The following is a 14,861-nucleotide window of genomic DNA, read 5'->3' on the forward strand; positions in this document are numbered from 1 at the left end:
TCCTTACCCTGTTTGAGAAAATGTAAAGTTTTCCTCATTTTTGCGCCAAGTTTTGCCTATAACTCGGTCGGTATCCAACGCATCGCCAATCTTTAACCTGTGGTCGATAGATGGCACCAATGGCTACATTTTCTTCTTGGACGGCCATGCTCTCAGATGTATGTGCCAGAAGTTATTCGAGGAACCAAGTTCCTTACCCTGTTTGAGAAAATGTAAAATTTTCCTCATTTTTGAGCAATTCAGCAAAAATTTTAAATGTGATATATTTTATTGCGAATTCGTTTGCAATAAGTTTCTTTTCACTCAAATAATGCTTTAAATAAAAAAAAGAATAAAAAATCAGAAAAAAATTTCAAAAAAATTTTCCACTCGAAAATTTCATAAGGCTTACCCCTTACGTTTTTTTTGAGAAATTTTGCAAAAAAAATAAAATTGATTTATTTTAATGCCAATTGGTTGCAATGTGTTTCTTTTCACTCAAGTAATGCTTTAAATAAAAAAAGAGTGAAAAATAATAAAAAAATCAAAAAAATCAAAAAAATGAAAATTTACTAAGGCTCATTTTTGCACAAAATTTTGGCTATAACTCTGTCGGTATCCAACGGATCGCCAATCTTTAACCTGTGGTCGATAGATGGCACCAATGACTACATTTTCTTCTTGGACGGCCATGCCCTCAGATGTCTGTGCCAGAAGTTATTCGAGGAACCAAGTTCCTTACCCTGTTTGAGAAAATGTAAAGTTTTCCTCATTTTTGCACCAAATTTTGGCTATAAGTCGGTCGGTATCCAACGGATCGCCAATCTTTAACCTGTGGTCGATAGATGGCACCAATGGCTACATTTTCTTCTTGGACGGCCATGCCCTCAGATGTATGTGCCAGAAGTTATTCGAGGAACCAAGTTCCTTACCCTGTTTGAGAAAATGTAAAATTTTCCTCATTTTTGAGCAATTCAGCAAAAATTTTAAATGTGATATATTTTATTGCGAATTCGTTTGCAATAAGTTTCTTTTCACTCAAATAATGCTTTAAATAAAAAAAAGAATAAAAAATCAGAAAAAAATTTCAAAAAAATTTTCCACTCGAAAATTTCATAAGGCTTACCCCTTACGTTTTTTTTGAGAAATTTTGCAAAAAAAAATGAAATTGATTTATTTTAATGCCAATTGGTTGCAATGTGTTTCTTTTCACTCAAGTAATGCTTTAAATAAAAAAAAGAGTGAAAAATAATAAAAAAATCAAAAAAATCAAAAAAATGAAAATTTACTAAGGCTCATTTTTGCACAAAATTTTGGCTATAACTCTGTCGGTATCCAACGGATCGCCAATCTTTAACCTGTGGTCGATAGATGGCACCAATGGCTACATTTTCTTCTTGGACGGCCATGCCCTCAGATGTCTGTGCCAGAAGTTATTCGAGGAACCAAGTTCCTTACCCTGTTTGAGAAAATGTAAAGTTTTCCTCATTTTTGCGCCAAGTTTTGGCTATAACTCGGTCGGTATCCAACGCATCGCCAATCTTTAACCTGTGGTCGATAGATGGCACCAATGGCTACATTTTCTTCTTGGACGGCCATGCTCTCAGATGTCTGTGCCAGAAGTTATTCGAGAAACAAAGTTCCTTACCCTGTTTGAGAAAATGTAAAATTTTCCTCATTTTTGAGTAATTCAGCAAAAATTTTAAATGTAATATATTTTATTGCGAATTCGTTTGCAATAAGTTTCTTTTCACTCAAATAATGCTTTAAATAAAAAAAAGAATAAAAAATCAGAAAAAAATTTCAAAAAAATTTTCCACTCGAAAATTTCATAAGGCTTACCCCTTACGTTTTTTTTGAGAAATTTTGCAAAAAAAATAAAATTGATTTATTTTAATGCCAATTGGTTGCAATGTGTTTCTTTTCACTCAAGTAATGCTTTAAATAAAAAAAAGAGTGAAAAATAATAAAAAAATAAAAAAAATCAAAAAAATGAAAATTTACTAAGGCTCAATTTTGCACCAAATTTTGGCTATAACTCTGTCGGTATCCAACGGATCGCCAATCTTTAACCTGTGGTCGATAGATGGCACCAATGGCTACATTTTCTTCTTGGACGGCCATGCCCTCAGATGTCTGTGCCAGAAGTTATTCGAGGAACCAAGTTCCTTACCCTGTTTGAGAAAATGTAAAGTTTTCCTCATTTTTGCGCCAAGTTTTGCCTATAACTCGGTCGGTATCCAACGCATCGCCAATCTTTAACCTGTGATCGATAGATGGCACCAATGGCTACATTTTCTTCTTGGACGGCCATGCTCTCAGATGTATGTGCCAGAAGTTATTCGAGGAACCAAGTTCCTTACCCTGTTTGAGAAAATGTAAAATTTTCCTCATTTTTGAGCAATTCAGCAAAAATTTTAAATGTGATATATTTTATTGCGAATTCGTTTGCAATAAGTTTCTTTTCACTCAAATAATGCTTTAAATAAAAAAAAGAATAAAAAATCAGAAAAAAATTTCAAAAAAATTTTCCACTCGAAAATTTCATAAGGCTTACCCCTTACGTTTTTTTTGAGAAATTTTGCAAAAAAAATGAAATTGATTTATTTTAATGACAATTGGTTGCAATGTGTTTCTTTTCACTCAAGTAATGCTTTGAATAAAAAAAGAGTGAAAAATAATAAAAAAATCAAAAAAATCAAAAAAATGAAAATTTACTAAGGCTCATTTTTGCACAAAATTTTGGCTATAACTCTGTCGGTATCCAACGGATCGCCAATCTTTAACCTGTGGTCGATAGATGGCACCAATGGCTACATTTTCTTCTTGGACGGCCATGCCCTCAGATGTCTGTGCCAGAAGTTATTCGAGGAACCAAGTTCCTTACCCTGTTTGAGAAAATGTAAAGTTTTCCTCATTTTTGCGCCAAGTTTTGGCTATAACTCGGTCGGTATCCAACGCATCGCCAATCTTTAACCTGTGGTCGATAGATGGCACCAATGGCTACATTTTCTTCTTGGACGGCCATGCCCTCAGATGTCTGTGCCAGAAGTTATTCGAGAAACCAAGTTCCTTACCCTGTTTGAGAAAATGTAAAATTTTCCTCATTTTTGAGCAATTCAGCAAAAATTTTAAATGTGATATATTTTATTGCGAATTCGTTTGCAATAAGTTTCTTTTCACTCAAATAATGCTTTAAATAAAAAAAAGAATAAAAAATCAGAAAAAAATTTCAAAAAAATTTTCCACTCGAAAATTTCATAAGGCTTACCCCTTACGTTTTTTTTGAGAAATTTTGCAAAAAAAATGAAATTGATTTATTTTAATGCCAATTGGTTGCAATGTGTTTCTTTTCACTCAAGTAATGCTTTAAATAAAAAAAAGAGTGAAAAATAATAAAAAAATCAAAAAAATCAAAAAAATGAAAATTTACTAAGGCTCATTTTTGCACAAAATTTTGGCTATAACTCTGTCGGTATCCAACGGATCGCCAATCTTTAACCTGTGGTCGATAGATGGCACCAATGACTACATTTTCTTCTTGGACGGCCATGCCCTCAGATGTCTGTGCCAGAAGTTATTCGAGGAACCAAGTTCCTTACCCTGTTTGAGAAAATGTAAAGTTTTCCTCATTTTTGCACCAAATTTTGGCTATAAGTCGGTCGGTATCCAACGGATCGCCAATCTTTAACCTGTGGTCGATAGATGGCACCAATGGCTACATTTTCTTCTTGGACGGCCATGCTCTCAGATGTATGTGCCAGAAGTTATTCGAGGAACCAAGTTCCTTACCCTGTTTGAGAAAATGTAAAATTTTCCTCATTTTTGAGCAATTCAGCAAAAATTTTAAATGTGATATATTTTATTGCGAATTCGTTTGCAATAAGTTTCTTTTCACTCAAATAATGCTTTAAATAAAAAAAAGAATAAAAAATCAGAAAAAAATTTCAAAAAAATTTTCCACTCGAAAATTTCATAAGGCTTACCCCTTACGTTTTTTTTGAGAAATTTTGCAAAAAAAATAAAATTGATTTATTTTAATGCCAATTGGTTGCAATGTGTTTCTTTTCACTCAAGTAATGCTTTAAATAAAAAAAAGAGTGAAAAATAATAAAAAAATAAAAAAAATCAAAAAAATGAAAATTTACTAAGGCTCAATTTTGCACCAAATTTTGGCTATAACTCTGTCGGTATCCAACGGATCGCCAATCTTTAACCTGTGGTCGATAGATGGCACCAATGGCTACATTTTCTTCTTGGACGGCCATGCCCTCAGATGTCTGTGCCAGAAGTTATTCGAGGAACCAAGTTCCTTACCCTGTTTGAGAAAATGTAAAGTTTTCCTCATTTTTGCGCCAAGTTTTGCCTATAACTCGGTCGGTATCCAACGCATCGCCAATCTTTAACCTGTGATCGATAGATGGCACCAATGGCTACATTTTCTTCTTGGACGGCCATGCTCTCAGATGTATGTGCCAGAAGTTATTCGAGGAACCAAGTTCCTTACCCTGTTTGAGAAAATGTAAAATTTTCCTCATTTTTGAGCAATTCAGCAAAAATTTTAAATGTGATATATTTTATTGCGAATTCGTTTGCAATAAGTTTCTTTTCACTCAAATAATGCTTTAAATAAAAAAAAGAATAAAAAATCAGAAAAAAATTTCAAAAAAATTTTCCACTCGAAAATTTCATAAGGCTTACCCCTTACGTTTTTTTTGAGAAATTTTGCAAAAAAAATAAAATTGATTTATTTTAATGCCAATTGGTTGCAATGTGTTTCTTTTCACTCAAGTAATGCTTTAAATAAAAAAAAGAGTGAAAAATAATAAAAAAATAAAAAAAATCAAAAAAATGAAAATTTACTAAGGCTCAATTTTGCACCAAATTTTGGCTATAACTCGGTCGGTATCCAACGGATCGCCAATCTTTAACCTGTGGTCGATAGATGGCACCAATGGCTACATTTTCTTCTTGGACGGCCATGCCCTCAGATGTCTGTGCCAGAAGTTATTCGAGGAACCAAGTTCCTTACCCTGTTTGATAAAATGTAAAGTTTTCCTCATTTTTGCACCAAATTTTGGCTATAACTCGGTCGGTATCCAACGGATCGTCAATCTTTAACCTGTGGTCGATAGATGGCACCAATGGCTACATTTTCTTCTTGGGCGGCCATGCCCTCAGATGTATGTGCCAGAAGTTATTCGAGGAACCAAGTTCCTTACCCTGTTTGAGAAAATGTAAAATTTTCCTCATTTTTGAGCAATTCAGCAAAAATTTTAAATGTGATATATTTTATTGCGAATTCGTTTGCAATAAGTTTCTTTTCACTCAAATAATGCTTTAAATAAACAAAAGAATAAAAAATCAGAAAAAAATTTCAAAAAAATTTTCCACTCGAAAATTTCATAAGGCTTACCCCTTACGTTTTTTTTGAGAAATTTTGCAAAAAAAATGAAATTGATTTATTTTAATGCCAATTGGTTGCAATGTGTTTCTTTTCACTCAAGTAATGCTTTAAATAAAAAAAAGAGTGAAAAATAATAAAAAAATAAAAAAAATCAAAAAAATGAAAATTTACTAAGGCTCAATTTTGCACCAAATTTTGGCTATAACTCGGTCGGTATCCAACGGATCGCCAATCTTTAACCTGTGGTCGATAGATGGCACCAATGGCTACATTTTCTTCTTGGACGGCCATGCCCTCAGATGTCTGTGCCAGAAGTTATTCGAGGAACCAAGTTCCTTACCCTGTTTGATAAAATGTAAAGTTTTCCTCATTTTTGCACCAAATTTTGGCTATAACTCGGTCGGTATCCAACGGATCGTCAATCTTTAACCTGTGGTCGATAGATGGCACCAATGGCTACATTTTCTTCTTGGGCGGCCATGCCCTCAGATGTATGTGCCAGAAGTTATTCGAGGAACCAAGTTCCTTACCCTGTTTGAGAAAATGTAAAATTTTCCTCATTTTGGAGCAATTCAGCAAAAATTTTAAATGTGATATATTTTATTGCGAATTCGTTTGCAATAAGTTTCTTTTCACTCAAATAATGCTTTAAATTAAAAAAAGAATAAAAAATCAGAAAAAAATTTCAAAAAAATTTTTCACTCGAAAATTTCATAAGGCTTACCCCTTACGTTTTTTTTGAGAAATTTTGCAAAAAAAATGAAATTGATTTATTTTAATGCCAATTGGTTGCAATGTGTTTCTTTTCACTCAAGTAATGCTTTAAATAAAAAAAAGAGTGAAAAATAATAAAAAAATCAAAAAAATCAAAAAAATGAAAATTTACTAAGGCTCATTTTTGCACAAAATTTTGGCTATAACTCTGTCGGTATCCAACGGATCGCCAATCTTTAACCTGTGGTCGATAGATGGCACCAATGGCTACATTTTCTTCTTGGACGGCCATGCCCTCAGATGTCTGTGCCAGAAGTTATTCGAGGAACCAAGTTCCTTACCCTGTTTGAGAAAATGTAAAGTTTTCCTCATTTTTGCGCCAAGTTTTGGCTATAACTCGGTCGGTATCCAACGCATCGCCAATCTTTAACCTGTGGTCGATAGATGGCACCAATGGCTACATTTTCTTCTTGGACGGCCATGCCCTCAGATGTCTGTGCCAGAAGTTATTCGAGGAACCAAGTTCCTTACCCTATTTGAGAAAATGTAAAATTTTCCTCATTTTTGAGTAATTCAGCAAAAATTTTAAATGTGATATATTTTATTGCGAATTCGTTTGCAATAAGTTTCTTTTCACTCAAATAATGCTTTAAATTAAAAAAAGGATAAAAATTCAGAAAAAAATTTCAAAAAAATTTTCCACTCGAAAATTTCATAAGGCTTACCCCTTACGTTTTTTTTGAGAAATTTTGCAAAAAAAATGAAATTGATTTATTTTAATGCCAATTGGTTGCAATGTGTTTCTTTTCACTCAAGTAATGCTTTAAATAAAAAAAAGAGTGAAAAATAATAAAAAAATCAAAAAAATCAAAAAAATAAAAATTTACTAAGGCTCATTTTTGCACCAAATTTTGGCTATAACTCGGTCGGTATCCAACGGATCGCCAATCTTTAACCTGTGGTCGATAGATGGCACCAATGGCTACATTTTCTTCTTGGGCGGCCATGCCCTCAGATGTATGTGCCAGAAGTTATTCGAGGAACCAAGTTCCTTACCCTGTTTGAGAAAATGTAAAATTTTCCTCATTTTTGAGCAATTCAGCAAAAATTTTAAATGTGATATATTTTATTGCGAATTCGTTTGCAATAAGTTTCTTTTCACTCAAATAATGCTTTAAATAAAAAAAAGAATAAAAAATCAGAAAAAAATTTCAAAAAAATTTTCCACTCGAAAATTTTATAAGGCTTACCCCTTACGTTTTTTTTGAGAAATTTTGCAAAAAAAATGAAATTGATTTATTTTAATGCCAATTGGTTGCAATGTGTTTCTTTTCACTCAAGTAATGCTTTAAATAAAAAAAAGAGTGAAAAATAATAAAAAAATCAAAAAAATCAAAAAAATGAAAATTTACTAAGGCTCATTTTTGCACCAAATTTTGGCTATAACTCTGTCGGTATCCAACGGATCGCCAATCTTTAACCTGTGGTCGATAGATGGCACCAATGGCTACATTTTCTTCTTGGACGGCCATGCCCTCAGATGTCTGTGCCAGAAGTTATTCGAGGAACCAAGTTCCTTACCCTGTTTGAGAAAATGTAAAGTTTTCCTCATTTTTGCGCCAAGTTTTGCCTATAACTCGGTCGGTATCCAACGCATCGCCAATCTTTAACCTGTGGTCGATAGATGGCACCAATGGCTACATTTTCTTCTTGGACGGCCATGCTCTCAGATGTATGTGCCAGAAGTTATTCGAGGAACCAAGTTCCTTACCCTGTTTGAGAAAATGTAAAATTTTCCTCATTTTTGCGCCAAGTTTTGGCTATAACTCGGTCGGTATCCAACGCATCGCCAATCTTTAACCTGTGGTCGATAGATGGCACCAATGGCTACATTTTCTTCTTGGGCGGCCATGCTCTCAGATGTCTGTGCCAGAAGTTATTCGAGGAACCAAGTTCCTTACCCTGTTTGAGAAAATGTAAAATTTTCCTCATTTTTGAGCAATTCAGCAAAAATTTTAAATGTGATATATTTTATTGCGAATTCGTTTGCAATAAGTTTCTTTTCACTCAAGAAATGCTTTAAATAAAAAAAAGAATACAAAATCAGAAAAAAAATTCAAAAAAATTTTCCACTCGAAAATTTCATAAGGCTTACCCCTTACGTTTTTTTGGGAAATTTTGCAAAAAAAATTAAATTGATTTATTTTAATGCCAATTGCTTTAAAAACGTTTGTTTTCAGTCAAATAATGCTTTAAATAAAAAACAGAATAGAAAATTAAAAAAAAATAAACAAATTTAAAAAATAGAAAATTTCATAAGGCTCGTATTTGCGCCAACAATTGTTTGTAAACAATTGTTCAATGAGAGATGAAGTATTGGTGAGAGATAGAATCCCTGTTCAGGTGGACACATTACAAACATTTTTTGCCAACATCTACCCTCCCGCTTTTCTTATCTAATCGTTCTTAGGTAAAAATTAAAACAAAAAACGATCCGAATGGGTGAAACCTGGAGTATAAAAAGAGTCAACATTGTCATGGGACGGTTTCAGTGCTGCTGGCAAATTTAACAAGTTCGCAATGGAGATCGATTTGATGGTTCTGGTCCCGCTGTTGGGCCTCTTCGGCATCATCTACTATTATCTGACGAAGAATAATAAATATTTTCACGACAAACCGATACCATCGATGGCCACAGAACCACTGTTCGGGAGCACTCGTCGATTGCTACTGAAGAAGACTTCGTTCCATGAGTTTATGATCAGCATTTACAACAAGTACCCGTTGGTAAAGTAAGTATTAAATAGTGATCGTATTCTTCTTATTTGACCTTTCAACTCCGATTGAGGTGTTAGAATTGGGGTCCTTAGATGTAGGGATCATAAGCTAAAATGAAGTGCAGTGTACAGTGCCACGCAGCAAGCAGTAAATTTACATAAGTGACACAATTTGCTAATCTTATTCCTTGTTTTACGTTGTGAAGATTATCTTAAAGATGAGAATAATGAAAATGCGGATTACACACGAATAGCTATAGCTTTGGCTGCAGATCAGTGAAAATCGTACATCTCTGTATAACAGAATATGCTGTGAATTAAGATTAATACGAATATATACGTTAAATATATTTTAAAATAACAATTTCCTTCACTCTATTCAACATTGCTTTTCTTATACGTTTAATAACTCTTAATATCTCCGGACGTAGAGCAATTGGCGTAACGTTTGAGATAGCGCTTATCAGTACATTTTTTGCTGTTGTACGGGATCGTCGTTATTGGGATCTTCGCAAATGGTATCTCTCTTTAAGGTCGGAGGCTCTGGAGTACCAGGGAAGAAGTCGGACAAATGCCAAGAGGATATCAATTCTCGGTGACAATCTTGAGATACACAATCTTTAACGATGGAAGTTTATTTGTTGCATCATTTTGTGAAACCTTCTCCCGTTTTTGGTTTTTTGGTACAATACTATTGCGTCTCGGAGTTGGAAACAATTCTTAACATATAGTTAAATTGTTTAATTCCAGAGTTTTCGGCATGATGGACACATTGCAACCGGTATTCGTTGTGCGTGACCCGGAACTTATCAAACGGATTGCGGTAAAAGATTTCGACCATTTCGTCAACCATCGACCAGTATTTGGGAATGATGAGAATCCGCACAACACGGCACTGTTCGGCAAAACATTGGTTGCGCTCAACGATCAAAAATGGCGCGATATGCGAGCAACGCTCAGTCCCGCCTTTACCGGTAGTAAGATGCGTCAGATGTTCGAACTGATCGTCGAATGCAGCACTAACATGGCGAAGCATTATAAAGATGAGATCCACAAAAACGGAAGCAGCTCGCGGGAGCACGAAATGAAGGACGTGTTTACGCGTTATGCTAACGATGTTATTGCGACGTGCGCGTTCGGCATTAAGGTAGACTCGCTCAAGAATGCTGACAACGATTTTTACGTAAACGGTAAAAAAATGATGTCTTTCAATCGACCTCATGTGATGTTCAAATTGCTTGGATTCCGCATTGTACCGAAGCTGATGAGCTGGTTCAGTTTGGATCTGTTCGATCGGGAACATCGCGATTACTTTACCGAGATCATCCGGGACACGTTGAAGACTCGGGAAGCGCACGGTATTGTACGTCCGGATATGGTGAATCTACTGATGCAGGCACGTAAGGGAACTATCAAACGGGAGCAACGGGAGACAGAAGATCGCGAGGAAGTGAAAGGTTTTGCCACCGTGGAAGAGTCGGATGTAGGACAGACCGGCAAGGGTCTCCAGATGACCGAGCTGGAAATGGTGGCACAGTGCTTGATCTTCTTCCTGGCTGGATTTGACACCGTCTCCACGTGTCTCACGTTCCTCGCATACGAACTTACCGTCAACAAGGACGCACAAGACAAGCTGTACGAAGAGATCCGAGCGACGAGTAAATCACTCGGAGGAAGTTCTCTCACATATGAGGCATTGCAAGGTATGCAGTACATGGACATGGTAGTGTCAGAGGCACTGCGTATGTGGAGCCCAGCCCCATCTACCGATCGGATGTGTGTACGCGATTACGTAGTGGATGATGGTGATCGGCTCAAGTTTACCATCGACAAGGGTACGGCGATATTCATCCCGATCGCAGGTCTTCATCACGATCCTCAGTATTATCCGAACCCGAACAAGTTCGATCCGGAGCGTTTCAGCGAGCAAAACCGTGAAAAGATCAATCCCAACGCTTACCTTCCGTTCGGCATAGGGCCACGCAACTGCATCGGATCTCGTTTCGCACTGATGGAAGTCAAAGCCATCATCTACTACATGCTGCAGGAATTCTCGTTCGAACCAACGCCAAACACACAGATACCGCTACGTCTGGCAAAAGGTTTTGCCGGAATGCGTAGCGAGAAGGGTGTATTTGTGGAGTTCCGACCTAGAAAGAAAGATAACGAGGCTAGAATTTAAATATTAAAATAAAATACCAGTTAGAAAAATGTCCAGAAGGACTGCTCCTATTACTGAGTATATAAGTATATACGATCTTGGGAAAATCAATCTCTCATCAAGCCAGACCTCAAGATTGTTAATATTGCTACTCCAGTAAGTACCGCAGAAAGAATAATCCAACACGATCTTCACCTGTATTTCTCTGGACATAAAACAGGACTATTGGAACAGTAGAGTATATTTTGAAGATGTAAACCAATCAGCTGACGTGGACACAGTTGAGTAGATTTTTTAAACATCAGCAAAGTACAGACATCAGCAGTGTTGACACTGCTTTAGGTATCCCAGACATGGCTTCAAAGGAATCGAAAAGAGCGGCCTTAACTCTAACGCTATGAGATCTATTCATTTTGGGGTAAGATTTCAGCCAAGACTGTAATGGACCAGGAAAGCCAAATTTGTCAAGTTTCGTGAGAATAAACCTTTCATTACGAAATTCAGTTGAGCAATCGGGTGATCTATTCTAAGACCCATCGATAAAGACATTCCGTATGCAGTGTCAACGACGATCAGGATCATGTTGGCTATCATTTGAACATCCTACAGATTCCTCAATAGTGCTCTTAGCACCTCAAAATCCTCGATATTGTCACTATCAAGTTGATGCCTAAACGGAGTCCCAAGATTGGGAAAACAGTGTCAAGTTTCGTGTACGGTGAAGCATTGGGAAGGAATAATAATATTCCACATATGTTTAATGAGAGTGAAAATTTAAACTTCATCTCTTTCTTTTCCACCCTCCAGAAAAATTATTCGAGTGCTAGTAACAGCATAAACATAATATAGATAAACGACTTCCTGGAGTGCCCCCAGGTATTTATACAGATCAAACACAATTAGCCAGCGGATGATACGCACCATTTTGGACTGTGTATGTATGCATTTACAAGTGCTTCATACCAGTTCCAGACGGTATTCCAGATTGAGCTGAATCATCATTGGACACCGGCACAGTGTCTGGGCACTTAATATTAAGGGGAGTTTTAACTCCCTTTTTCGATTATAAACATTTGTACAGTGAGAGTTGTGTTGGTGAAAAGGAATCTAATTTGGAATTTGTCTGCACATCTGCAACGAATTGTCATTTTTTTTTTGTTAAGTCTCATCTATAGTTGCATACTTTAAGTTATTGCGAATTTACGACCAACAAAGATCAGAATGCTACTCTCAACGGCAAACAAAAGCACACCGTCACTGCCACATGTGAACCGCACGCGCCTTTCATTACCACCAGGGTGGTGTTGGATCTTATTGACAATTTTGGAGAAATCTGCCCGTCATGCTGTTTCAACCAGTTCTCATGATCAATTGGCGTGCTTTTTCGAGCCACATCTTCCATCCCCCGTGCCTTATCTAATCGTACCTCTCGTACAGTAAACAAAAGAACTGCGATCGTGTGCGTGCGTACGCGCAAAACCGGTCGTGGTATAAAAGGGACCAACATTGGCATGGGATGGTTTCAGTGCTGCTCGCAAATTGAAAGAGTGCGCTAGGTAAAGTGTAAAGTGTGTGACCGCTGCTCCAAATACGATGGAGATCGATTTGATGGTTCTGGTGCCACTGGTGGCCATCCTTGGCACCATCTACTACTATATCACGAAGGATAATAAATATTTTCACGACAAACCGATACCATCGATGGCTACAGAACCACTGTTCGGGAGCACTCGTCGATTGATGACGAAGAAGACTTCGTTCCATGACTTCATTATCGAGATATACAACAAATACCCGCTGGTAAAGTAAGTAGTGCGAGTGGAGAGTAATAACCAAAAAATGCATTTTGTTTTACATTAAAATAACAAAGTGAATGTACGCAAGTGAAACACTTACCCAGCTTGATGTCTTCTTCGACTTTCTGGGGATGATCTTGACGATTCATAATTAACCATAACGGCAATACCGGTTTTACATGAAGAGATAACACCTTGGTGGGGACTGAAGAAATACATCATCTCGTGACAGAATTCTGCATGCTATCGCAAACGATATTTATCAAACGTCGTGTCATTCAGAACTGTGAATTAGGTGTTTCTGGACACGTCGCTGTTGTAGCGAATTGTTACTCCAATCTGCTTATCACTACTTCCGTTGTGTTGTTCCGCTAAATTTTATCGTTCAATGCTGACATCTCATCGCTAGGTGCCAACGATTGGAATGATGATAGATGCGTTACAGACAAAGTCTTGAAGACTGTGAGAAGTTTGGGAAGGAGTCCTTCAGTGTAGAGTTGTTCTTCGGTGTTTAAAATGGGTATAATTAACAAAGCATTGCGGTCTCTTGTTTTTCAGAGTCTTCGGCATGGTAGACACATTGCAGCCGGTGTTCGTTGTGCGTGATCCGGAACTTATCAAGCGGATTGGGGTAAAAGATTTCGAACATTTCGTCAACCATCGACCTGTGTTCGGTAACAACGATAATCCACACAACACGGCACTGTTCGGCAAGACGCTGATTGCGCTTAACGATCAAAAATGGCGCGATATGCGAGCAACGCTCAGTCCCGCCTTTACCGGTAGCAAGATGCGTCAGATGTTCGAACTGATCGTCGAGTGTAGTGCCAACATGGCGAAGCATTATAAAGAGGAAATCCGTATGAATGGTGTTAGCTCACGGGAGCACGAAATGAAGGACGTGTTTACGCGTTATGCTAACGATGTTATTGCGACGTGCGCGTTCGGCATTAAGGTAGACTCGCTCAAGAATGCTGACAACGATTTTTATGTAAATGGTAAAAAGATGATGGCATTTAACCGGCCGATTGTGATGTTAAAACTGATCGGATTCCGTGTTGTACCGAAGCTGATGAATTGGTTTGGTTTGGATCTGTTCGATCGCGAACAGGGTGATTACTTTACCGAGATCATCCGGGACACGTTGAAGACACGGGAAGCGCACGGTATCGTACGTCCGGATATGGTGAATCTACTGATGCAGGCACGTAAGGGAACTATCAAACGGGAGCAACGGGAGACAGAAGATCGCGAGGAAGTGAAAGGTTTTGCCACCGTGGAAGAGTCGGATGTGGGACAGACCGGCAAGGGTCTCCAGATGACTGAGCTGGAAATGGTGGCACAGTGCTTGATCTTCTTCCTGGCTGGATTTGACACCGTCTCCACGTGTCTCACGTTCCTCGCATACGAACTTACCGTCAACAAGGACGCACAAGACAAGCTGTACGAAGAGATCCGAGCGACGAGTAAATCGCTCGGAGGAAGTTCTCTCACATACGATGCCCTACAAAATATGCAGTACATGGACATGGTAGTGTCAGAGGCGCTGCGTATGTGGAGTCCGGCTCCCGCTACCGATCGGTTGTGTGTACGCGATTACGTAGTGGATGATGGTGATCGGCTCAAGTTTACCATCGACAAGGGTACGGCGATATTCATCCCGATCGCAGGTCTTCATCATGATCCTCAGTATTATCCGAACCCGAACAAGTTCGATCCGGAGCGTTTCAGCGAGCAAAACCGTGAAAAGATCAATCCCAACGCATACCTTCCGTTCGGCATAGGGCCACGCAACTGCATCGGATCTCGTTTCGCACTGATGGAAGTTAAAGCCATCATCTACTACATGCTGCAGGAATTCTCGTTCGAACCAACGCCAAACACACAGATACCGCTACGGCTGGCAAAAGGTTTTGCCGGTATGCGTAGCGAGAAGGGTGTATTTGTGGAGTTCCGACCTAGAAAGAAAGATAACGAAGTTAGTATGTAAAGCACAAAAATAGAGTAACAGTTAGAAAAAATGACAC

The 14,861-nt window shown here is 37.7% G+C and overlaps 2 protein-coding genes across 2 annotated transcripts; both read left to right on the forward strand.

Annotated features, from left to right (window-relative positions):
- Positions 1 to 8,634: 8,634 nt before the first annotated feature.
- Positions 8,635 to 11,171, forward strand: LOC125769801 (probable cytochrome P450 9f2). The gene is made up of 2 exons (XM_049438663.1): positions 8,635 to 8,892; positions 9,628 to 11,171. The coding sequence occupies exons 1-2, from the start codon at positions 8,681 to 8,683 to the stop codon at positions 11,057 to 11,059; spliced, it is 1,644 nt and encodes a 547-aa protein (XP_049294620.1). The 5' UTR covers positions 8,635 to 8,680; the 3' UTR covers positions 11,060 to 11,171.
- A 1,372-nt stretch (positions 11,172 to 12,543) lies between these two features.
- Positions 12,544 to 14,858, forward strand: LOC125769800 (probable cytochrome P450 9f2). Its single transcript, XM_049438661.1, has 2 exons — positions 12,544 to 12,843; positions 13,393 to 14,858. Exons 1-2 carry the CDS (start codon positions 12,632 to 12,634, stop codon positions 14,822 to 14,824), a joined length of 1,644 nt encoding a protein of 547 aa, XP_049294618.1. The 5' UTR covers positions 12,544 to 12,631; the 3' UTR covers positions 14,825 to 14,858.
- Positions 14,859 to 14,861: the final 3 nt, after the last annotated feature.

This window comes from Anopheles funestus, chromosome 3RL (genome assembly GCF_943734845.2).
Source record: "Anopheles funestus chromosome 3RL, idAnoFuneDA-416_04, whole genome shotgun sequence".
Taxonomy (NCBI): Eukaryota; Metazoa; Arthropoda; class Insecta; order Diptera; family Culicidae; genus Anopheles; species Anopheles funestus.

Coding starts and splice junctions, on each gene's coding strand:
- LOC125769801 (XM_049438663.1), top strand. CDS start 8,681: ATGGAGATCGATTTGATGGTTCTGGTCCCGCTGTTGGGCCTCTTCGGC. Junction 8,893..9,627: donor AACAAGTACCCGTTGGTAAA/GTAAGTATTAAA, acceptor GTTTAATTCCAG/AGTTTTCGGCATGATGGACA.
- LOC125769800 (XM_049438661.1), top strand. CDS start 12,632: ATGGAGATCGATTTGATGGTTCTGGTGCCACTGGTGGCCATCCTTGGC. Junction 12,844..13,392: donor AACAAATACCCGCTGGTAAA/GTAAGTAGTGCG, acceptor CTTGTTTTTCAG/AGTCTTCGGCATGGTAGACA.